The 26,205-nt window shown below is 38.6% G+C and overlaps 1 protein-coding gene across 2 annotated transcripts in view; it reads left to right on the top strand.

The window, feature by feature from the left end:
- Nucleotides 1–26,205, top strand: part of plxnb1b (plexin b1b) — a 261,375-nt gene that overhangs the window by 215,065 nt on the left and 20,105 nt on the right. Inside the window, exons 12-26 of one of the 2 annotated variants that reach the window (XM_030133734.1) lie at nt 942–1,050; nt 3,295–4,245; nt 5,999–6,133; nt 6,802–6,924; nt 8,434–8,527; nt 10,365–10,531; nt 11,471–11,622; nt 12,022–12,127; nt 15,292–15,428; nt 15,573–15,752; nt 17,115–17,331; nt 18,546–18,788; nt 19,889–20,068; nt 20,144–20,292; nt 26,012–26,112. In XM_030133734.1, coding sequence (XP_029989594.1) covers nt 942–1,050; nt 3,295–4,245; nt 5,999–6,133; nt 6,802–6,924; nt 8,434–8,527; nt 10,365–10,531; nt 11,471–11,622; nt 12,022–12,127; nt 15,292–15,428; nt 15,573–15,752; nt 17,115–17,331; nt 18,546–18,788; nt 19,889–20,068; nt 20,144–20,292; nt 26,012–26,112 — 3,044 coding nt within the window. Of the gene's footprint in view, nt 1–941; nt 1,051–3,231; nt 4,246–5,998; nt 6,134–6,801; nt 6,925–8,433; nt 8,528–10,364; nt 10,532–11,470; nt 11,623–12,021; nt 12,128–15,291; nt 15,429–15,572; nt 15,753–17,114; nt 17,332–18,545; nt 18,789–19,888; nt 20,069–20,143; nt 20,293–26,011; nt 26,113–26,205 lie in introns of both variants that reach the window. The other variant, XM_030133733.1, reaches the window with a different exon arrangement.

The following is a 26,205-nucleotide window of genomic DNA, read 5'->3' as shown; positions in this document are numbered from 1 at the left end:
GCCCAAAATTTAGTGGGTCGGTCCCAGGGCCTAGGCCTATCTGTGGGGAAGATTTGGTAAAGATGGTTGGAATAGTTTTCCCGTAAAGTTGCAAACAAACAAACACACAAAGCAAAGGGATCACAATACTTCCTGGTGGAGGTAACAAATGTTGGAATGGCAATCAATTAAAGCTGGCTTTCTGACGGGATATTACTGTGTTTTGACCCTTTTATAAACATCATCCTAATTAAATAATCCAATTTAACAGCCCTACTGTATACTGGTGAAATGTACAAAATCTAAGCAATTTAGATTTATTAGTATGGACTCTATTTATGGGTCAAAACACAGTATTTGAAATCTCTCTGACGGGACATTTTAGAGATAATTTGACAGATTAGTGTTGCTAAATGACCCACATTTTTATTTTTAAATTCATTTTTGCTTTAGTTGGACCATAAGGGATTATCCAAAACAAGGAGCTACTTTATATGGAAATAAATGTTGGAATGGCAATCATTTAAAGTTGGCTCTCTGACAGGACATTACTGCGTTTTGACCTGGAAGGATTTTGATGAAATTTTCAGGAAATGTTGATACTGGCACAAGGAACAAACTAGAAAAGCACTTAGAGAGCACAGACCCCCCCCCCCCCCCCCCCCCCCCCTCCCCCATCACCACCAAAATGTTATCATTTGCTCTTTGTACCAGTATCAACTTTTCCTGAAAATTTCCCCCAAATCCATCCCTAACTTTTTGAGTTATCTTTTGGGTGGGGGTGGGGGGGGGGGGTTGTTTGTCTGTCTGTTAGCAAGACAACTCAAAAAGTTATGGAAGGAAAGATTTTGATGAAATTTTCAGGAAATGTTGATACTGGCACAAGGAGCAAATGATTAAATTCTGGTCTCCGAGTTCTTTTCTAGTTTCTAATCCAACTGTTGTGTTGCCTCTGTCTGCAGTTGCCGTGGGTGCGTTTTGAGCCGATGGGGCTGTAACTGGTGCGTTCACCAACACTCGTGCACCCACAAACCCACGTGTGAAGAGGGCGTGGTCATCTACAACCAACATGTAAGTCACAGATTCGAACCGTGCTGAAGTAAACATGAAAACCATTAATGAGTTGTAAAAGTCAGATAAAGGTTGCGTGTCCTTAAAGCTGACAGTAAAAGAGCAACTGGAAATGAAAGATACGTGAATGAAAGCACAGAACAAGTGTTCCTAACCGGACTCAAACTGACTTTGTTGATATTACTCGAGGGCATCTTTAACTCTTAGGTATCCTGTTGATCTGAGATGCTGAGATGTTAAGACTGGAAGATGTTTGAGGAAAATATGACAGTCTTCCTTGTGTTTTGTGACGTATATTTGTGCTAAAACGACCACACAAGTGCATCATCACTGGAGTGTAGAGATCCTCCTGTTTCGAGGTGGAAGAAAATATTCACATCCTTTAGTAGAAGTACAAATACCATACTCAGCTTCAACTCCTGAAATATAATCTACTTAAAAGTATCACCAGGAAAAGCATCAGAAGTGCAATCTGTGTTATAAAAGCCAAATGGCCTCTGTGTGTGTACGTGTGTGTGTGTGTACGTGTGTGTGTGTGTACGTGTGTGTGTCTGTGGATTCACACTAACTCCGTACAGAGCTGACTGCTGCAGTTTGTCATATTTATGTATTTTTGATCAATGAACAGACCAGTGAAAACAGTAAGCTGATAGGACCAATGTTTTGGGAGATATTAGTAATTTTGAATACAGTATCCTTATAATCATGTTGTTATGTCCAGAACGTTTTGGCGGTGACTGCTGGACAAATGTGGTACAGCATGCACGAATACACAACAGCATAGAAACAACCACATCTAGAACCTGTGGATCCACACAGGTGAATGCACTAGTTATTCATAATGCAGAATAATTATATAATTCTATGATATTACACTATTATAAATATACTAATACCATATAACTACAAGCTGGTCTCTAATAATAGCTAGGTGTAAAGTAAGGTAAGGTAATAGTAAAGTGTTGCATCTGCACAAAAGTATATATTAATATTGAAAACAAGGTTTCATGTGAATTTTGACCATATCTACTTGTTGAAAACAGGAAATTGGAATTAAAGCCTGACTGTAATAAAACCTTTAATAAAAGCCTGATACATTCTGCAGCCGAGCATCATGATGTTTCCAATATTGGCAATTACTGAATTTAAAAAAGCCAAACATGGTACTTTCCTGGGTCTCAGGAAGTTAAATATCTTCTTAACCGTTTCATGCATGAATTATGAGAACCTTAATTAAGATTTTTTTTTCTTGAGTGTTTTTATTCCAGTTTAGGCATGAAAAAAAAAAAAAACAATGTGATTGAATTTTTTTTTTAATCAACCTGTTTTTCATGGAGTTACAAAAATGTCCACTCAGCTACACCATGAATTTTATTCTTGAAGCAAAGAAACATGTATTTAAAACCCAATATCATAAAATGATATAAAAACAGTGAAATGAAACCATGTTTAATGCAGCTAATCTGATGTTTTCTCACATTTTAACATATTCTAATACTAGTTATTACTCACTTCATGGAGATAATATGCAAAAAATAAATATTAACTATTGATTTCCACTCAAGAACCAATCAAGAGCAGCAAAGTTACAATAATGGTATGAATTGCAGTTTATGAGATGACGCATAAGTGTCCCCTGTGTTGGTTGATATGGAACTAAAACAACAAAACTCATGAATATACAAGAGTAAAGCTGTAGAGTAACTGTCCACTGTAGTGACCACTATGCATGAAAGAGGATAATAAACCCAAATTAAAAAAAAAAAAAAAAAAAATTAGAAAATTAAAATCAAAATGCATTTCAACTTTCGCCTAATTTTGAGTAATAAAATCAATAATAAAAAAAAAAAATCTAGATCCTTTTTTTTCATAATTCATACATTAAAGGGTTATTGCAGCTGTAGGTTTAAAGGATCATTTAGTTCAGGACCAAAAAAAGAGAAATGTGTCGGGTACAGAGGTTCCCAAACATCAGCGGGTATGAATGTAATTGTACCCTGTAAGTAGAGATAACACACATTTATATACGTTCGTAAATGTACATAAATGTTTTCTGTTATTATTTGTTGCCTGAACATGTTTCATAAACAATAACACAATAACCACACATTACATTTCTGTTTGGTTATTGTTTATGTTTATTTTCGTTGTTGCTTCTCATTTCCTTTTACTCCCCATCAGTTTTTTGTTTCTGTCTCACCCTCTCCTCATGTCTCCTCCCCCTCCTCCTCCCCCCTCCCCCAGTTTAAACTCCCCACCTCAGCTCCTCCCACATCCAAATCTGTCAAAGTCATCACAACCCCCGCAACCACAACAACAACAACAACAACTGCTCCGACAACAACAACAACCACCACAACAATGACGCCCACAACGACGACCGATGCCACCACGACAACTATCACAACCCCCGTTACCATGGCGACCACTCAGGAGCCAACCACTCCCACCACTGTTCCGGCAACAACCGCTGCTCCAATCACGACCACCACTATCCCGGAGCCCACCACCCCCGCCACCACCACCACCACCTTGCCCCCCCTCACCGCAGCAGCCTCGCCCACCGCTCCACCCCTGGAGGTCGTCACAGGGAAGCAAGAAAATGCCGAAGCAGAAGAACTGGTCGTCGTCACCCAAAGTCCCGTAGACGCCGCCACCGCTACACCCAGCGAAGCGGCACAGTCGGCGCCCGTCACCGCAGCTGATGGTCTGAGCGGAGACGCCGATCAGGTCATGCCCCTCATGATCCCCCCTTCAGACCCAGACTCCTCCCCCTTGGAGGTCTTGACAGAGTTGCCCCCGAGCGACACCCAGGAAGTGGAAGACGCTGCGATTCTTACCGACCCCCCCACCCAGGCTTCATCTGGCTTCCCCCTACCGACTCCCTTCCCCGTGGGTGACCCCGAAGACGCCGATCCATCCCTGGACCTGGACCCCATCCCCACTGCCTTGTCCCCGCAAGACTCCCAGACCGAGGCAGGGGGCCCAGGAGCAGACCCTGAGGTGCTCCTCTGGCCCAAAAATGAAGAAGCGGAGGCCCAGGTTAAGACAGAAAACGACACTGCCACTTTTTCAGCCACAACTTTGCTGTCAGGTGACGGCGAGGTTGACCACGCCCCCCCCGCATACCCCCAACTCCTGGACGCTGACTCTGAGCTGGACTATCAGTACGATTCCGCAGATGCCTTCCTCCCGGTGAGTTCAGCCGCCTCCATCCTCCTCCTCCTCTTCCTCCTCGCCCTTGTTCTTCTTCTTCTTCTTCTTCTCCTTCTTCTTCAGTCACCTCCAGCCCCAAACTGGACTCCACTCCCGCTAAAACCTTCCATCACTTTGCTTCACCTTTTTTGTTTCACTTCCTTCTTTTCAGTCTGAAAACTATCTGCTTGGGTGCGAACTCCAGCGGTTGTTTTTTTTTTCAGAGTTTCATCTGAACAGCTCCCTTTGATCTTGGGTTTTCTCCTGAGGATACTGTGTTTGTTGACACTGCATCATGTTCTTGTATGGCTTTGTTCACTCACTGTTTACATCAAACCCAGAAGAAGCTTAATACAGTCACAACCTATCTGACACACTTTGAAGTTCTAACTGCTCTGTTCTTTAAAAAAATTCCCTTCATTACTAAAATACCATACGAGGTTTTTAATAAGAGAACCAAAGTTGAAAGAAGAACAAATAAAGGGGTCGTGGTAACGCTTTGATGCTAATATCTTGTTTGGTCATCACCTTGTTTTGAATAGAAGAAGCTGCAGATGTTTGATGAAACGGCCGAGTTCATTAAAAATCAAATCAAAGGGACTGAAAATTAGAATTAAATAGACTTAATGGGATAGTCTAGAGTGGTGAACAGCAAAAACAGATAGAGCTGCAACAGATTAATCGACTCAAAGTGATCCAAAAAAAATCATTCAACCACAATTCTCCTGAATCAAAGCTTTGTCTCCTTCATTTCTCTACTGTTAGACATTGGTTCCACTGTTGCGTTTCACACGGACGCTTATTGTGACGCACAAAGAAGCTTCAATTCAGGAAAACTGCAATAGAATATCTCCCTTCAATCAATTCAAGTCGATTAATCGAATCAGGACTTTTTGCATTGACTTCAAGCACCTAGTCGATTAATCGGTTGTAGCTCTAAAAACAGACCTGTGTCAAACCTACCTGAACCCCAGATACTGGATAGAATTTACCGAAAAAAAAACAAAAAAAACAGCGGCACTAAGTCCGACAGCAGCAACAGTAGAATTACTACTCACCATTAAAAATAAATAGATTCTGAGTCTAACAGGGTTCGTACGAGTGCTTGAAATTCATAAGAATGCTTGAATTTCAATGTTGTTTTCAAGGTCGGAAATTTCCTTGAAGGTTCAAGGTTCGCTTTATTGTCATTACATATGGTATATACATGAAACAAAATCAGCACTCAGGACCAATAATGTACATCATAAAAATCCTATAAAATAAATCCTATATTAAAATAATAACAGTAAAACCTGATTTCAGTTTAAGCGCTTGAAAGTGTTTGGAATTATAACTCTATGATGTGATTTATTTATTTATTTTTAATATTAACTCAAGCTAAACCTACTTACACAGAGGTGATACATTTTGAAAAACAAATCTTTATGTCAAAAAATAAAATTCCAGGTGTTCTCCGGTCGACTCCAGGTACATTTTATCTGAATCTTTGTCTCAGTGCGAGTGTGTCTGAAGAACGCCAAGTGACTTCCCTTTATTTGGATGAAACTCTGTGTTCTCCTATAATTTCGAAACTCTTTGCTGTTATGAAACATAATTTTAGATGTAAAAAATTTTAGATTTTAATTTTAGATAAAAATCACTAAGTGCTGTACTTAAAATGACAGAAACATCTCACTCATGATGAGGTGAAGGTTTTCAGTCCAATCAGGTCAAAGACTGTTGCATGTTTATGTTTGTGTGTGTGTTCCAGGGAGATGAGGGTTCCTTTGTGAGCTGGGGTTCCTCAGCTTGTCCCTGTGTGGAGAAGGTCCAGGGTTCAGCACTGTTACCGGTCAGAGTGGACCGGAAGATCACCCTCCTGGCCCGAAACCTCCACCTCTATCAGGTAAAACTCACACACAAAGGCTCATATGATCATGAAGACCACGTTCACCACAAATGCCGTGTTTCCGCTACGTGGTATCGGCTCGACTCGGCCTTTTTACGTTTCCATTACAAAAAAGGACCTGGAATCTGGTACCCAGTAGTAGTTTTTTGGTATCACCTCCACCGAGGTTCCAAGACTGGGGACCAGATACTAAAACATGACGTATAAACACTGCAGACCACTGATTGGTCACGGCGTCGTCTCTGTGACCCACCATTTTACAAAAAACAGATGCGGAAGTTTCCAGTAAATATAGCGGTAGGTTAATCCACATGATGACAGCCTGTAAAACTACACCATTCAGTCAGGAGGTTCAGTCTTTGGTGGCTGACGTAAAAATTCAGCATGAGCTTGATGAGACAACACACAACGAGTGAGTTTATCAGCGACTCTGAGCAGATGACACGGAAGTAACGCACCACATCGCTATGACAACCAGGTACTGTAAAGTCGGTTGTATCCTGTAATGGAAACGGTCTCCAGGAATAGGATCTGGTACCAGAGTCGAGTCAAGCTGGTTCCATGTAATGGAAACGCGGCAGAAGACACATTCACCACGAAGACCACGTTCACCACAAAGGGCACGTTCATGCAGTAACTCCATTGTGTTTGGTTGTTTTGTTCAGGACACAGATCTGGACTATGAGTGTGTGCTGGTGATCGAGGGCCAGACGGTGGTGGTGGACGCCTATGTGGAGATCGATGACATGAATCCATCCAACTTTGACATCACCTGTCAGCTGCACCAGGTGACTGAGTCTGGCACAAAAGTCCATGTTAGAAACACAGACAGAATGGGAGAATCACTGTGTGAGACTTACAGACAATAGTCTCTTTTCCATTGACCCTCAAATTGTGTGAATATAACTTGCACATAAAAATCTGGCTAATGGAAAAACGACAATTTTGCCAAAACTCTCCAGTTTTTGCACTAGGAAGAGGTGGTTTTTCGGGTGTAACACAATTGGTATATCATGCAAAATGGCAATGGAAAGACCTTTTTCTGCAACTAGAGTCATGTGAATTAAAAAAAAATGGATGTTGACGGACGTTACAACAAGAGAAGAAGAAGAGTTAAAAACAAATGTGTCAGTATGTGTGGACACACCAGGAAACTGAATCATTTTGTAATTTAGTAGGAGATAGAGGGGTAATGTATAATAATGAATATATCTGTAAATCAACACCATATTTACGTTCGTCACCATGTTTATGGAATGACTTCTCGTGTCATCTTGTGATAATAAATAAACAAATCATCGCATTTGTGATTTAATGGAAAAACCAACATTACGCACTTTTGCTTTTCTGACATTTAGTAAATATGGGTAAAGTTTTGCACAGACATCCAATGGAAAAGCGACTGCTCAATAACCCCCATGTTGACCTCGGGTTGACACAAACATTGGTGACAGTAGCTGTGTTTCTACAAAATATCAAGTAAATCTGAAGTAAACTTAAGATTCGTGGAAAGGAATTTCGCAAATGCTTGAATTAAGAAAAAAAAAAAATGGAATTAAGCAAAAAATCTTAAACCAAAAAAATCTTGAATTAATCAAAAAAAATTATCTTGAATAAAGCCAAAAATCTTGAATTAAGCCAAAAAAAAATCTTGAATTAAACAAAAAAAAAATCTTGAATTAAACAAAATAATCTTAAATTAAGAGAAAAAAAAATCTTGAATTAAGCAAAAAAAAAAAAATCTGGAATTAAGCAAAAAAAAATCTGCCAATTGAACAAATGAAAATTATCTTTATAAGATTTGTTGAAATCAGATTTTCCAGATCTATTGGCTATAAATCAGTTTTTATATCTCACTGAAAAGTTCCTCCTTAGGTGATTCTGTCTTATTTTAAGTATGATGAGATATTTGGACTAGAAATGAGACAAATACATTTGGTAAGTTTTAGAATTTTTCCAGTGAAGAACCTCAAAAGAGGAAAAAGCTGTTCTGCAAAAGGTTTTTTCTATTTCCATAAATATTTCCCACTGTAAAATGTCAAATTAAATCTGATTGTGGAACTACAAAAAGACGCAAAGGAGTCGATTTTATAGCGTCTGTAAAAGGACCTTCCCGGTAAATCTAAATGAATCATTCTAAGGTCATGAAAACACAGCAGTTCTTATTTTAATGGAAGCCTTCATCTGAATATTGTCCTCCATTTGTCTTTAGATCTTCCTAAATCCGTCCCATTATGAAACAGATCAAACTCTTCCTCTGATATCACCATCATAAACTGGTGTTTTGTTTTGTCCAGTACACGTACTCTGCTCCGGTGGAGGAATACAACGCCATGGTGTATGTGAAGAGGAGGGACACCTTCCATGTGGACAGCGCTCCTGATCTGTACGGTGAGTTCAACACTGTGTCCTCTGTCTGTCCACTTCTCTGCTTTTTTGTCATGTCTTACAGGAAGCATCGACGACACGTATGAGATAAACTGTTCATATCATCCTGCACCGACTTTAGTACAACTGCGCGATAGTCTTCTGCCTTATGAGTTTCACAGCTTTATACCAAAAAACAAAACAACAAAGAAGACTGTCCACTGTAAAGGACATTCCATATTTTTTTAAAATCCATCTGAAAAAACTGATGCTGATTATCTAAAGCCAGAAACCAAATTATTTAATAATAAGTATCAGTCATATTATAATATATAGCAAGGTTTTTATCGTTAACGAAAATGAACGAAATGACAAAGACTAGAATTGAAAAAACATTTTCATTAATTGCAATAAATAAAAACTATAATTTAAAGAAGAAAAAGATAACTAACTGAAACTGTATTGTGTTCTTACAAAACTAAAACGTATAAAAATTATGTATAAAATTCCCTTCGTTTTCATCTTTGTCAATGTCGGATTGATACGAAATCGATTTATTTCCCTCAAGCGATTTTAGCTGGCGACACCATATTATATTTAACAGTCCGCCGTTTCTCTTCACTTGTGGTTTAGAGTCGTCTTCTCGTTCCCAGTGTTACCTGGAAACATGGAGACTAAAGTTTGGAGAAAGCAGCAGAGTCCTGTCTGGGATTTATTTGAATACGACGGAGAAGAAGAGAAAAGATATAAAGATACTAAACTAAAACTAAGCATTTAGAAAAAAACAAAAACTAGCAAACCTGCTCTAAAAACTAATTAAAACTAACTGAATTAGAGAAAAAAAGTCAAAACTAAATAAAACTAAACGATAATGAAAAATCCAAAACTATTATAACCTTGTTATATATAATATAGATATGTTTAGACTAGGAAGGTTATTACTGTTATTAATTCTATAAGGAGAAGAGGAGGAGTTTAGAAGTTATGCTTCTTCTCACTCCTTTCTGAATATGTATTATATGTCTTATGTTTAAGTGTTTTGTTTATTTTTCTTCTGTTTTGACATTCATATTCAAAATAAATACATCAATCAATCAAAAAAAATGTTTCCAATATCGTCAATTATTGAATTTTTAAAAAGCCCAAACTTGTACTTTCCTGTGTCTCAGGTGGTTAAATGTCTGTCATCTTTCAGGTTTTGAAAGAAGAACAAACTTTAGAGCAGTGTTTTTCAACCTTGGGGTCAGGACCCTACGTGGGGTCGCCTGGAATTCAAATGGGATCGCCTGAAATTTCTAGTAATTGATAAAAAATTTAAACTTACTAATAAAAATGTATAGTCTATAGTGTAAATGTTGTCTAAAATTAACATTTATTTGCAACATAGTATAACAAACTATTAAATGATCAAAAACAAATTAATTTTAGCCAAAAAAAAAATGTCTCCGTTTTGAATGTCTGGGGTCAGCAGAAATGTGTGATGTTAAAATGGGGTCAGGAGACAAAAAAGGTTGGGAACCACTGCTTTAGTACATTGTGTTTGATTTCCTCTTGATTAATGAGTAGAAATGGTTGTTTAGTCCAAATCCTCGTTTAGATCCCCTCAGTTTTGCTCATGTAAAACTATTCTAGAGTTTTTTTCTACAAACGCTGCACTTGTTTTATTCCATCTTCTGGCTTTAGAATCTTTTCATGAACACAGCTTTTATTGTGTAAAACTTACCTTCTAGTCCTGCCTTTAAGCATCACTTTATTAAACGTTGGTGGAACTATGGTAAACATGAACATCTACTGTAACCACTCCCATAAATGACTGAACTGATCATCCCTGGTGTGTTTGCTGTGTGTGTTCTGTTTTCAGTGACTCTGTATAACTGCTCCGTGGGTCGCTCCGACTGCAGCCGTTGTCATACGGCCGATCCTAAATACGGCTGTGTGTGGTGTGGAGGAGCTCAGGCCAGCTGTCTGTACTCCGACTCCTGTGGAGAACCCATCCAACACACCTGTCCTGCACCTGTCATCCACTCAGTGAGTACTGACCTGTAACCTTAAACATCCAAACCTCCACCTTTAACCCTTAAACACCCAAACCTCCACCTTTAACACCCAACTGTCCACCTTTAACCCTTAAAGACCCAAACCTCCACCTTAAAGACCAAACCTCCACCCTAAAGACCCAAATGTCCACCTTTAACCCTTAAACACTCAAATGTCCACCTTAAGGACCCAAACATCCACCTTTAACCCTTAAAGACCCAAACCTCCACCCTAAAGACCCAAATGTCCACCTTTAACCCTTAAAGACCCAAACCTCCACCCTAAAGACCCAAATGTCCACCTTTAACCCTTAAACACTCAAATGTCCACCTTAAGGACCCAAACATCCACCTTTAACCCTTAAAGACCCAAACCTCCACCTTTCACCCTTAAAGACCAAAACGTCCACCTTTAACCCTTAAAGACCCAAAAGGTCCACCTTTAACCTAAACCATCTACTGATCTAAACTGCTTAATTCCTGTTGATCCATGAATCCTATCAATCCATGTCAATAATTGGTGTAAAATACAGTTCTTCATCTTTTCATGGTCATCAGATATCAGATCAGGTTTATTATATCCTATCTTATCTTATCTTATCTTATCTTACCGTTTCTTTTCTTATCTTATCTTATCTTATCTTGCCTTTTCTTATCTTATCTTATTTTTTATTACCTTAACTTATCTTTTCTTATCTTTCCTTTTCTTATCTTATATTATCTTACCTTTTCTTATCTTACCTTATCTTACCTTTTCTTTTCGTATCTTATTTTATCTTGTCTTATCTTATAAGGTCATATTAAATGAAGATAAATCCCTTCATAAATCTTAAAGTGACAGATAAATTCATTTGTGAACTGACACTAAACCAACCCTGGGTCTGTTATGGGTTCAGCTCTTGTTTGAACATAACCTGTCACCTGACCTCAGATCGAGCCTCTGTCCGGCCTGTTGGAAGGAGGCACCATGGTGACCATCTCCGGCTCCAACCTGGGCCAAAAGGCCGAGGACATCCTCCACTCGGTGTCAGTGGCCGGGGTTCCGTGCACTGTGATCCCCAGCCTGTACGAGGTCTCCTCCAGGTACACGACCCAGGAACAGCCCTGACTAGAGCTGCAACCGATTAATCGATTCAAAGTGATCCAAAAAAATCATTCAACCACAATCCTCCTGAATCCCAGCTTTTTTTCCTTCATTTCTCTGCTGTTAAACGTTGGTTCCACTGTTGTGTTTCACATGGACGCTTATTGTGATGCACATAGAAACTTCAATTCAGGAAAACTGCAATAGAATATTTCACTTCAATCAATTCGAGTCGATTAATCGAATCAGGAATTTTTGCATTCACTTCAAGCACCTAATCAATTAATCAGTTGCGGCTCTAGCCCTGACCCTTTGTCCGGAGGTCCAACACAAACACCAGCAGAAATGAGTCACAAATACCAAAAACTGTCTGTCTGACACTGCTTTGTCCTTTTCAGGATCGTGTGTCGAACCAAAGCCAGCGGAGGAGAAACTTCAGGTCACGTGTCTGTTGAAGTGAGCGGAGGAGAACTGGGGGTTTCCAGCCAGACCTTCAGCTACCAGGTCAATGCACACACATGAAGACAGACTTAAAGGTTTAATGGGGAATATTTGGTTTTAACAAGTGGTGAAGTGGCAGATTGGACCACTGTCCACTTGGACGGCTGTGAAAAACACAAAAAACCCTCATTAGAAATGTGTCTTTAGTTTCTTTTTAGTCTTGGTCAATGGAAGCTAAAGGGATATTAAACACTAAAACATGTTTTTTCAGCTGTGACCAGAATCACATGACCCAGTTGTGATAAAACACATCACTACTGGTGATAATGCACATAGAAATCAACAAATATGTACAATAAATAAAAGAAATAAAAGAAATAAATATGTAAACATGGATCGCAGCATCACACACAGAACACACTTCATCAATAGTTTCTTCTTGCCAATGAGACTCGTGGCACCACAAAATAATGTGGCAATTTGGACAAGTATGAAGAAAAGATGACGACATATAAAAGCATTTATAACAACATAAATATTGTGTGAAGCAAGGTTATTATCGTTAACGAAAACTAAAAATGACAAAAACTAGAATTGTAAAAACATTTTCGTTAACTGAAATAAATAAAAACTATAATTAAAAGAAAAAAACTGTAACTAACTGAAACTGTATTGTGTGTTTACAAAATTAACTAAAACAGATAAAAATTCTTGATAAAATTCCCTTCGTTTTCGTCTTTGTCAATGTCAGATTGATATAAAATCGATTTATTTCCTTCAAGCAATTTTAGCTGCTGGCACCATATGATATTTAACGGTCCATCACTTCTCGTCACTTGTTGTTTACATTTGTCTTCTGGTCGCCACTCTACGTGGAAACATGGAGACTAAAGTTGGGAGAAAGCAGCAGAGTCCTGTCTGGGATTTATCTGAATATGACGGTGAAGAAAATAAAAGATATAAAAAAAACTAAAACTAAAGTAAAGCTAAGCACTTAGAAAATAACAAAAACTAATAAAAACTAGCAAACCTGCTCTAAAAACAAATTAAAACTAACTGAATTAGAGAAAAAAAAGTCAAAACTAAATAAAACTAAACTATAATGAAAAATCCAAAACTATTATAACCTTGTTGTCCACTTGGACGGCTGTGAAAAACACAAAAAAACCCTCATTAGAGATGTGTCTTTAGTTTCTTTTTAGTCTTGGTCAATGGAAGCTAAAGGGATAATAAACACTAAGACATGTTTTTTCAGCTGTGAACAGAATCACATGACCCAGTTGTGATAAAACACATCACTACTGGTGATAATACACATAGAAATCAACGAATATGTACAAGAAATATAAATAAATAAATATGTAAATATGGACTGCAGCTTCACACACAGAACACACTTCGTCAATAGCTTCTTCCTGCCAGTGAGACTCGTGGCACCACAAGTATGTAGCAAAGATGACCACATTTAAAAAAAACATAAATACTGTATGAAGTCCGTACCATACACAGTCATAGAGTACTTTAGAGCCGTGGTCGTGTGTCATGTGATGCATATGAACATCCACTGCAGGCTCTTATTGCTTATTGATCATCTCCACCTGTGTGTCTGTGTAGTTTACACAGATCTAATTTAGACGGGGTGAAAAAGTCAAACTGCATTTTCAGTTTATTTGCTTGGTTTTAAAGAGAAGCATAAAGGTTATTAGCCATTTTGAAGTCCGTCATTTTTTCCTCTGTTCAAACATACGAACTTCAACCAATATGAAAATATATATAAATGTTTGTGTGTTGTACAGAGAAAACAGTAATAACCTGTAAATAATGTCAACTTCAAACTGTTGTCTGTTTCAGAGTTACAAAAGTAAAAGTACATTATGAAAATGTTTACAAATTTTCCCTTAAAACATGTGAATACCATGAACAACCATGAACAACTGTCCTAAAAAAAAAATAAGTGCAATTTATAATAATGCATATTTTTAAATTATTTTAATTAATTAGTGAGTAATTTTATTTTATTAGTGATTTTAAGTTTCTGTTTACAGAATTAGCTGAATTAAGGTCATTGTTGGTTGTGTTTAGAGTGAGGAACAGACTTTTGTTGCAAATTTACAGAGATTATTTGTTTTATTTAGTTTCACAGAATGAAAAACATAGAAGGAGGTTTAATTTTAAACAGCAAAGGGTTCAGATTAATGGAAAGCAAATGTGTATTTGTGTTCTGGGTGTCAGAATGTGGAATTCTTTGTATTCAATATTTTTTTAATATAAAAAGAGGTTATGTAAGGAGAGAATAGAGAAGCTTTATAAAACCATGTAATGAAATAATCCTACTTACGGATTTTGGATTTGTTTATTTTCATTGGCTATCATGTAAACCACAGGTGTCAAACATGCGTCCTGGGGGCCAACACCAGCCTGCCAAAGGTTCCAGTCCGGCCCCTGGGATGAATTTGCAAAGTGCAAGTTAGGGCATCAAACTCAAAAATAATTTCATAATAACCTATAAATAATGGCAACACCAATTTTTTCTCTTTGATTTAGCGCAAAAAACATTAAATTATAAAAATGTTTACTTTTACAAACCTGAAACAATAAAATGTGAATAACCTGAACAAATATGAACAACCTGAAATGACTAAAGAAAATTAAGCAGAATTTTAACAATTTTCTGCCTGTTCCTCAGTGTTTAGTGTCTTCGTAGATCTGATCCATAATGTACATGTAGAAATGATAAGTTGAGGCATAATATTATTAAAATTGCACTTATTTTTCTTGAGAAATTTCATTTTTTTCAGGTTATTCACATCTTTTTTGTTTGGATAGTTTATAAAAGTAAGTATTTTCATAATTTAATGTTTTGTTTTGTTTTTTATTAAAACAAAGAAACATTTGAAGCTGTCCTTATTTATAGGTTATTATGTTATTATTTTACTGGTTTGGCCCACTGGAGATCAAATCGGGCTGAATGTGGAACCTGAAAGAAAATGAGTTTGAGAGCCCTGATTTAAAGGTTATTCTGATCGTGTTTTTGTGGTTCTGACCCACATGAAATCAAACTGGTCTGTATCTGGAGCCTGACCTAAAATGATTTTGTTCATATCTTCAGTGTAATTTTTCCATTTCATAAATTCATCCCACAGGTCAGACTGAACCCTTGGACGGGCCGGTTTCGGTCCACGGCCCGCATATTTGACCCCTGTGTTCTGATGGTTTCTTCCTGATAGGACCCTTTTGTGATGGGTGTGTCCCCAGAGAGAGGGCCTAAGGCTGGGGGGACGTCCCTGACCATCACTGGCCGCAACCTGCTGACCGGCCGGCCCTCTGACCTCAGCATCACCGTGGGAGGGGTCCCCTGTAACATGTAAGACTCCTGTTTATTCTATGAGCGTGACCTCTGACCTCCAGCGTCCGAGGGGAGAACTTGAAAAGAGCGTTTCCACCACGGGGGGGGTCAGTGAAGTGTCCCATTATTCATCAGCTCTGTCATGTGTGTGTGTGTCCTCAGAGTCCTGGAGGTGCAGAGGTCCAGTGTCCAGTGTGTGACTGGCAGGAGTAATAAGACAGGAGAGCAGCGGGTCACAGTGCATTATGGGAGCAGCCAGCGCCACCTGCACACGCCATCAGGATACCGCTACACACACAACCCCAACATCACCCATGCCACGCCCACCAGGAGCTTCCTGGGGTATGTCTGACACGTGTCTGCGCTCCACCCTCCCGTCAGCGGACTGACATCCATATGAAGGGTTCATACCAGTGACGGCTGCTCGTCTTTCAGACAGGGGAAGCTCATTGTCGGCTTACATAAAAAAAAAAAATTGTCAAGTTATTTAAACATAAATTCGTCCCTCTGTTCCTTTTTAAGAAATGGTCAGGGACCTTATCATACCAACTTGGCATCTTTTCCAGGGACTGGACCAGTGTCCTCTCAATGGCCAGCAGAGCTCGGCTGCTCAGACGGCCTTGGCCCATTGTGTTGCGGGTGTAGGACTTAAGCCTTTTTAAACTAGAGAAGCTCCTTTCTACACCTGCCAATGGAGCTCCAGTTGTTGCCACTAGTGACGACAGTTAACGATAGTAAACTCAAACAAGAAATGATTAAATTATGTAACTGAAACAAAAAAACGTTGAAATTATGTTAAATTGAAACAAGGAAGTACAATGAGTGTGTTTTATTTACAGTACAAGAAATGAACAAGTAATTTCGTAGTGGTTTCTCTCTCGATTTCACAGCAGAATGCATGATGGTATTAAACTGAACTCTGTCAGTGAAGGAGTAGATCTGAAAACAGCTGTCAATCAAATGGAATTCACCCTTTTGACCGATCCTCCAATCAGCACGTGGAAGCCCAGCGTCCAGCCCGGCCGAGCTCCGCCCACAGCTCCATTCACCCCCAGAGACGCCGAGCGTCCGGGGGTGGGACAACATTGTGGCATTTATCCAATTACCGTCCAGTTTTGAGGCAATGAAAAAAACTGTTCCACTCAGTCCCATTGAAGTGCATGGACGCTGAGCATCTACAGACAAATGCGCTGAGCAGAGATCGAATGAGAAAACAGCGACACGGGAATGGAGGAGAAGTGAACAACATCGAGTCAGCTGATTTGTGATAAAGCTGATTCTGAACAAACTTGTCTTTGAAATGAACGTGTTCTAACACATTTGTAGTCAATGAAATGCCAACACAATCGTACATATTTGAGCATTTAATTTTCATAATTTTAGGGGAAGCTGAGCTTCCCTTGAAGTCTATGAGAAATCGCCTCTGGTTCATACAGGGGCTTGAAATCCTTGAAAATACTTGAATTTCAATGCTGTGTTTTTAAGGTCTGGAAAGTGCTTGAATTTCAGTTAAAGTGCTTGAAAGTGTTTGGATTATAAGCAAAGCTACTGACAGAGAGGTGATACATTTAGAAAAATAATTTTTGCTACTATGGCCATGAAATTCTGCTCTACATAGACTTAAAAAGGTCTTAAAAGGTCTTAAATTGAAGTTGTAGAAACCTGTAGGACCCTGTCAATGACATACTGTCTGTGTTTGTTCAGGGGGGGGCGGCTGATCTACGTGTCGGGCCATAACCTGGACGTGGTGCAGGAGCCTCGGATGGTGGTGACCGTGTCTCCCTTTGACGGCAAGAAGAGGAGGAAGAGGAGGAGGAGGAAGAGGAGTGACGGGGAGGACGGGATGAGGACGAGGAGGAGGATGGTCCGAATGGTCCCTGATCCGGTCTGTCCTGGAGACCCGGTCTGCTCCAGGAAACAGGTCTGTGTGGAACCCCCCAGGACCAGGTCAAGCAGAGTTTATTTATAGAACACATTTAACACAACACAGGCTGTAACAGTAGGAATAAAATACAAAACCATCCACTGCCTAAATGTATTTACAGTCATAGGAAAAATAATTATTAGTGTTGTTGTTGTGACGCAGATCTGAAATCAAATGGAGATTGTTCATTTAAATATAGAACCTATAATAACTATGATGCAAATAGCAACAGTGTTTCTGCTGGTAAGGTTTTACTGCCACCACACCAAACATTTCATACAAAAAAATCATCACCGTTGCATTAGACTAATTATACATATGTATAATATATAATAGGACAAACGTCCTGCCCCCTCGAATGAAACTTTGCAAAGATTCAGGAGGTAAGGAAAAGAGAAATGAGCGCCAAGTTTCAGTTTCATTTCCGTGGCCACACTTACCCTTTGTAAGGTATGCGTGGCACAGCACTGCAACCCCGCCCCCCCCCCCAAGGTATTATACGTAGGATGGAAACTGGCCAACCCTTCCCTGGCCGAGCTGCGTGTCCACCCCCCCCTCCAGATTTTACGCCGCCACACCAAGAGATCAGCTCCACAGGAAACACTGAGTGACATGAGGCATAATTGTCATAATTGTAATTCAACACATTTTCAAATCTTAGGTGTGTTCGACTGTTGATCACTGATTCCAGTCAACAAACAAAACTAAAGAAAAATTATCCAAAAATCAGTAGAATGTCATGAAATTAATAAAACTGTTACAGAAACAGGATGTTGTCACTGATCTGTGAACATCAGGGATCATAGAAAACCAGGTAACGTACATTTATAAAGAATGTTGAACAGCAAGTCATTCCAAAACCAGTGGAAAACTGAGGTGAAAACATGACAGTAGTCCACAAGGGGCTGAAGTCAGGGGGCTTACACAGGTCTGCAAAGGCTTACAAAGGATGCAATTTAGAAACACTGTTTTCCAGACTTTGAAAAGTCTTTGTGCTTCAGATCCACTGTGTACATGTATAAATGACAAATTTAGGCATAATATTCTTATAAAAATATATATGTATATATGTAATTTTTTTTAGGGGGGGGTCTTTTTTGCACTAAAACAAATAAGAAAAATGTCCTAAGTTTTTGGCCCATTTTCAGTCATGTTGGGCTGAATGTGAACCCTCCTCTGGACTAACCCTGTCCCTGTGTCCGTCTCCTCAGTTCATGGAGCGCTGTGAGGTGAACTCCTCGTCCCTCATCCTGTGCCGCTCTCCTACAGTCAACTCCTCTGTCCAGGGGTCAGAGGTCACTGTGGAGTTCACGCTGGATAACCTTCGCTTCGACTTCAGCGGTCTGAACTCCCAGGCCTTCAGCTACGAGCCCAACCCGGTCCTGAGGCCCCTGAACCAGCAGGACCCGCTGAAGGCCTACCGCTACAACCCCGGCAGCTTCATCCAGCTGGAGGTCAGTACGGGGGGGGGGGTTCACCTTTTAAATCACTGCTTTAAACACACTTTTATAGTCTCTGTCTTATGCTCTCTCATACTCATTTGTCTTTTGTTGTTATTTTTGCTTTAGCACTTTGTATTCAGATTTATTTATTTACTATTTTATTACTGTATCCTCTTGAGACTCGAGGAAAATAGAAGTTTTGGCTTTTTTACATTAAATAATTGACTTGATTGGAAATAAGATGATGCAACAGGTTTTTCATTTTTTTTATAGAATGTCCTTTGCAGTGGACAGCGTGTTTTTTTCATTTTATTTTTTCCCCCACCAAGTATAAAAAACAGAGGATATTTATTGTATCATGTATTTATTTTAGTTACTTCAGTCTTACTATGTTCCTTATATCATCTTTATGGGTTTTAGCTCCTTTCTTCCTTTTATTGCTTTTATTGCTGTCGTTGTTTAACCACTTTTACTGTTTTTATGATGTGACATCATCTCTCTCTCTCTCTCTCTCTCTCTCTCTCTCTCTTTCGCTTTTATTGCACTTTTATTAGATTTATGTATTGATGCTGTTGATTTTTGTTTTCAAATATTTAAAGTATTTGCATATTTTTGCATTATCATCATTCCTTGCTTCCTTGGTAGATGATAAAACATTTAGCAAATTCTGTTTTTAATAGTTCTGTATCCTCCTGAGATCCAGGAAAAGTAAACATCTTGGCTTTTTTGCATTAAATACTTGCCTTCATTGTTTTTTTTGTTTGTTTGTTTGTTTGTTTTGTTTTTTAAAGCTGTGAAACTCTTGTCCCCTACAGAGGGCAAAATGCACTGCTGTGTCTCAAGAGAATATAAATAAAGATCAATATTAGTAGTAGTAGTGGTAGTAGTACTTTTATTATTATTATTATTGTTATTATTATGATGATGATTATTATTATTATTAGTATTAGTAGTAGTACTTTTATATTATTATTATTATTATTATTATTATTATTATTAATGTTATTATTAGTAGTAGTAGTACTTTTATTATTATTGTTATTATTATTATTATTATTATTATCATGTGAAATGGCCTAACCTTAAACTCCTGCTTTTTCCGTGTCTCTCAGGGTGAAAACCTGGACCTGGCTATCACTAAGGATGAGGTGGTGGTGTTGGTTGGTGAGGGGGTGTGTGCTGTAAAGACTCTGACCAGGAACCATCTGTACTGCGAGCCCCCCCCTCAGCAGCCGGTCCCCGCCCCCAACGGCAAAAGACGAGAGGGATCGGACAATCTGCCAGAGTTCACTGTGAGTCCAGACCCAGCATGAGTCCCCTGTTCAACTCCGCCGAGTCCTTCATCAGAACCCGTGTCTGTGTTCCAGGTCCAAATGGGAAACCTGAACTTCTCCCTGGGGAAAGTCCAGTACGACAACCTGAGCCTGTCCCCCTTCCCCTTGGAGGCTCAGATCGGAGTCGGCGTCGGGGCGTCCATAGTGGCGCTCATTGTCCTCATCATCGTCCTGATCTACAGGTCAGTGAGCAACTGGAAACAGCACTGGAAAAACCCTTTAATGGTCCACAGTTCAACACAACGCAGTTCAGGCCTTAGGTTTCTAGTAGGCATGTAAACAATTCATCAACTGTCAGTTAATTACCTCCTAATTACGAGGAGGTATTGTGATCACTTGGCTTTGTGTGTTAGTTTGTTTGTGTGTTTGTTTGTTTGTTTGTCAGCAAATTTACGGGAAAACTGTTCCAACCATCTTTCCCAAATTGTACCCACAGATAGGCCTAGGCCCTGGGACCAACCCATTAAATTTTGGGCCAAGTAGGCCAAAGTTCAAGGTCACAGCAAGGTCACAAAATCTACAATTTTCCTATCTCTCATCATTGAACAATTTTTGAAAATTCATAAAAAATTCAAAACGACTCCGATTAGCCTCCAATTTGATCCACCCAAAGCTTATAACAATATCTTGTATCTAGCACAAAATTGTCCGCATCCACTGTGGAATGTGGACTCTGTGGACATTTCAATTTAACATTGAAAATCCCATTTACCACACATTTTTCATTATAACTCAACAAATATTGATTGAAATTTAATATAATTTGACATACACATGACTGGTACCATGCTTCAACTTTGTACGAAATATTGTTCCGCTCCATTTCTCTTCCATTACGCTCTGTTGACTTTTGTTTTGTTTTTTTTATGCACCATTTTCAAAAAATCATAAAAAATGCACTTCGTGAAATATCATTATGAAATTTGTTTTGCACATCCATAGACATTTGTTCTGTGACATAAGTTCCAATTTTTGCTGTTCAACGAAAATTATTTAAAAAGAAATAGTCGATCCACACATGCACACCGTTCGGGGTGCTTGGCGGAGGTTTGCATTCTCTGAACACTTGTCGATAAGAATTTGCTCAATTAAATTACAATAATTGTCAGTTAATTGGTCTTTTCCACGGCGGTATTTGTGGTGTCGACAGTAGAGGGCACCACTGCCTAAACTAGGCTTCATAACTGAGGTTTAATATGGGGGGAGTCCACCTGTCCCAGACCTGTCTACACCTGTCCCACACCTATCCACACCTATCCACACCTGTCCCACACCTGTCCAAAGGCTGCCGGCTTGTCCGTGCTCTGACACCGCAAACAGAACTGGATCGTGGTGTTGATGAGTTAGAATGGCTTTAGTGCAGTGTTTTTCAACCTTGAGGTCGGGATCCCATGTGGAGTCGCCTGGAATTTAAATGGAGTTGCCTAAAATTTCCAGTAAATGATAAAAATAAAAACTTCCTAATAAAAGTCTGTGTTGGGTTGACAGAGCCAATCCTAATCCATAGCAGACAAACTGTGGTTGTGAAACTGCAGCACTGTGGTTCTGTTTATCTGTCAAATGTTCATTGTGGTCGGTTTCAGATGCTGCAGCTCTTTCATAATTCATAGTTTGAGTTCTTGTTTGTTCAGTATTAATTGTCAGCCTTGTAAATCCAAACTGGACTGACTGTACATATCCTGACCAAGGAAAATCCAATTCTCCCTTTGTGCAGTAATCTACACCTGGATTTACTACCTCCATCCACAATAATATACATTATATAGACTAAATGTCCTCTAACGTTAACCTGGATTTGAAACATCAGATAGAAAACTATTACAGGATCAAAAACAAATTCATTTTAGTAAAAAAAGTCTCTGTTTGAATGTCTGGGGTCGACAGAAATGTGTGATGTTAAAATGGGGTCAGGAGACAAAAAGGTTGGAACGACTGGATTAAGGAATATGACATGTTTTTTCATGAAGTATATATACAATATTTAGCTTTTATTCTTAAAAAATTTAAAGACAAATTCTGGTTCACAGGAAAATCACCACTTATCAGTTAATTGTTAATCGATCTATAAGGTCAACCAACTAATGATTAATGAATTAATTGATAATTTGCATCCCTAGTTTGTAGCATCGTTTTTCAATAGTGGGTTCAGAAACAAATCTGTCAGTCTCTGTGCATATGTAGTTTGGATGGATGTAACTCTTTCACTGTTTGTTCAATTCGAAAAATTCCAGTGGTTTCTAAAACCTGAGACGTTGCCTTTTTCTAGACTTTATTGGATCATTACGGTCATTTCACCCATGTCTGTACTAGAAGCTGGAGAAGAAGCAGAATTAATAATATAAAGCCAGAAACCACATTATTTAATAATAAGTATCAGTCATATTATAGTATATAGTATAGATATGTTTAGTCGAGGAAGATTATTACTGTTATTAATTATGTAAGGAAAAGGGGTGGAGTTTAGAAGTTATATTTCTTCTCACTCCTTTTCGAATATGTATTGTATGTCTTATGTTTAACCTCCTGAGACCCAGGAAATTTCAGCAAAGTACCAGCTTTTTTTGTTGGAAACATCATGATGCAACAGTTTTCTCAGATGCAGTTTTTAAAATTTTTATGGAATGTCCTTTGTGGTGAACAGTTTTCTTTTGTTTTTCTTTTTTTTGTATAAAGTTGTGAAACTCTTGTCCACCAATGTGGACAGAAAACCCATAGCAGGGTCTTAGGAGGTTAAGTGTTTTGTTTATTTATTTTCTTATGTTTTGATATTCATATTCAAAATCAATCAGTCAATCAATCAATTATAACATGCAGTAAATTGTAAATAATTGCTAGATTTTGAAAGATCTGGAATAAAAAGTGTTCTGGAAAAATGGGCAAACGTACTCCCAGCATATTTTCTAACCTTTTTATTATCAAAATAAGAAAGAAACATTCAGGCAGATCATTTTAGGCTTAAACCCTTTAACATAAACACAGTAGATGTTTTACCAGAACCATCTGTTTAATGACTTCTTCTATGATGGTTCAAATGTTCATGTACATTAGTATCAGTGCGTCTGTGCATTTATATCTTTGACTGGTGCATTATGATAGAATTGACTCTATTATGTGTCTGAGCTAGGTGAATTTAAGCCTAACTTAACTGTTTTTGTGTTACTTAATTGTGTGTTTAATTCCTAAATATCGGCCTCAGGTACTCCATCTCGTATTTCCTGACTCCTTAATTACAGGATGTGGAGTTGAACCTGAGATCAGCAGGATCTGTGTGAATCCATGTCGTACTGGATCTGGTTCAGTTCAGTTTTGTAGAAACACCTGAGGGTGTCACTACCTCAGCCACTGTTTCCACTGTGACCCAGCAGGACCCGCTTATTAACCCTGATCCTTCCTGCTGGGGGGTCCGGGGGGTCAAATTACTCCAGTCAACTCTTCTACTATTTCGGTGGATTTCCACTAATCCGGTGTGAAACTGCTCATACTTACCATTTGTTCCCATCTGTCCCTAAGGCTACGTTCAGACACAGACAAATGTGGCTCAAATCGGATGTTTTTGTCCATTTATGATCTGTAGCCGATCAGTTAAAGACAGTTTGAACAACACTAATCAGACCCAGACCACTTTCATACAGTTGCGGAAAAAAATCTTCGCCCACCCCTTGTTTTCTTCAGTTTCTTGTTCATTTTAATTCCTGGTCCAACTAAAGGTCCATTTGTTTGGACAAATATAATGATACCAACAAAAATAGCTCATAGTAGTTTAATTTCAGAGCTGATATCTATCCATTTAACTTGTTTTCTTGATAATAACCAAAATCACTTCAGTTCTTACACCAATATCTATGGCATTGTACTGACAAAAACAGTGCCTTAAGACCAGGGCTCTCAAACTCATTTTCTTTCAGGTTCCACATTCAGTCTGATTTGATCTGCAGTGGGCCGGACCAGTAACATAATAGCAAAATAACCAATAAATAATGACAACTCCAAATTTTTGTTTGTGTTTTAGTGCAAAAAAAAACCCCATTAAATTATGAAAACACTTACTTTTATAAACTATGCAAACAAAAAAGATGTGAATAACCTGAAAAACTAAAAATTTCTGAAAAAAAATAAGTGTAATTTTAACAATATTCTGCCTCAACTTATCATTTCTCCATGTGCATTATGGATCAGATCTACAAAGACACTAAACACTTAGTAACAGGCAGAAAACTGTTCAAATTATGCTTAATTTTCTTTAGACATTTCAGGTTGTTCATATTTGTTCAGGTTATTCACATTTTATTGTTACAGGAGAGTTTGTAAATATTTTCATAATTTAATGTTCATTTTTGCACTAAAGCAAAGACAAAACTCTGAAGTTGTCATTATTTATAGGCATAGTGTAATATTATTTTTTTCCACATCAAACCAAGAAGAAAATATAGTTATTATTTTTTGCAGGTTATTATTATTAGACTGTAGATCATATTGGTTTGTATGTGGAACCTGAACTGAAATTAGTTCAACAGCCTTGACTGTGGAATTTTTGCACTTTGCTAATTCATCCCATGGGCCGGATTGGAACCTTTCATGAGCCACATTTGGCCCCCAGGCCGCATGTTTGAGACCCCTGTTTTAGACATTGTATGTTTTCTTTTCTGTCTGTTTTAGTCACATGACACACACAGGAGTTAGGACTGGATTGCATAACCAGTGTTTTGGATGACTTTTAATGGTCTAATAATTTTTTCCGTGACTGTATGTGGTCCTAAATCCAATACATATCTGATATTTATCTATTTATTTTTTAAACTGCTATTTATTCAAGTTTTATGACAACTTAAACAAACAAAAACAAACATAAAGAATTGTCAGTAAAAATTTTAATTCCAATGATGCTACAAGACTGGTTTATGTAATATATGCTGGTGCAACATCACTAGCACACTGAGGCAGTACATAATGTTTGCACAATAGCTCATATCGGATAGGAAAATAAAAGGCATAAGTATGTGAATCACGAATGTTACTTCTTTACAATCAAAGTGAAAAGGAAGACGAGCAGAGAAAGCAAAACAAAAAGTGACAGATATCCATCATGTTATGTATTTCAGTCCAAATTATACTGCACTTCCAAAAGCTCCAGTGGCTTCCTCCATTTCTGCAGGAAAATATGAGTCGTTTTTAGGGGTGTTGGAAAATATGGGTTCTGCAATATATTGCAATATTTCATTTTGCGATACTGTGTTGATATTAAAAAGTACTGTATTGATATTTTTAAGTATTTATTCAAATGCAGATATGGCGGAGGTTCATTTTTGGTTTTCTTTATTGTTTATATCGTATTTATCATGATTATTTTGCAACGTGCATTGTGGGAAACAGAGGTTCGTGCAGCCGCCTGACAGTGGCAGCTGCTAAAGACACGCCGTGGAAACGGAAGGAGCTCCCTTCCCTCTATGTATATTCCTCCAGCCATTTCTGCTTTTCAGCCGTTTTAGCATATTTGTTTTATCCATAAAATATCATATGGTCGCACTGCCGCTGCCGCAGCCAGGCGGCTGCACAAACCTCCATTTCCCACAATGCACATCGCAACAAAATTCCGAAGATGCCTGAGTTCCCTCCTGGCTCTGTTTGTAAACACACGTCTTGTTTTTGGTGGGTGGCACTAAGAAATTATTCACCGTAATGCAAGAGATTCAGGTGAGTAATGACAGACAGACTTACAGATTCATGATACTGAGGATATGACTGAGGTTTGACAGATTTGATGAAAAACTGATCACGAAAGTCTCCCACACCTTTCAGTTTTAACGGAGGTAAATTTGCAAATTTCACCCAAAAATCCAAATGGTGCATTAAGACCTGCTGTGTGGGCGGAGCCTTATTGACCCTTCACTCATGTCTCTGCAGGAGGAAGAGTAAGCAGGCTCTGAGGGACTACAAGAAGGTCCAGATCCAGCTGGAGAACCTGGAAACCAGTGTGAGAGACCGCTGCAAGAAGGAGTTCACAGGTACCAAACCAGAGCACAGAGGAAGGGATTGGGGGGGCAGAGACGGAGGAGGAGGAGCGGCAGAGGTAGTTTTTTCTTTTCCGACGCTGACAG

Source organism: Sphaeramia orbicularis, chromosome 5 (genome assembly GCF_902148855.1).
Source record: "Sphaeramia orbicularis chromosome 5, fSphaOr1.1, whole genome shotgun sequence".
Lineage (NCBI taxonomy): Eukaryota > Metazoa > Chordata > Actinopteri > Kurtiformes > Apogonidae > Sphaeramia > Sphaeramia orbicularis.
Note: the sequence above shows the minus strand (reverse complement) of the source record. Positions and strands in the feature narration are given on the sequence as shown.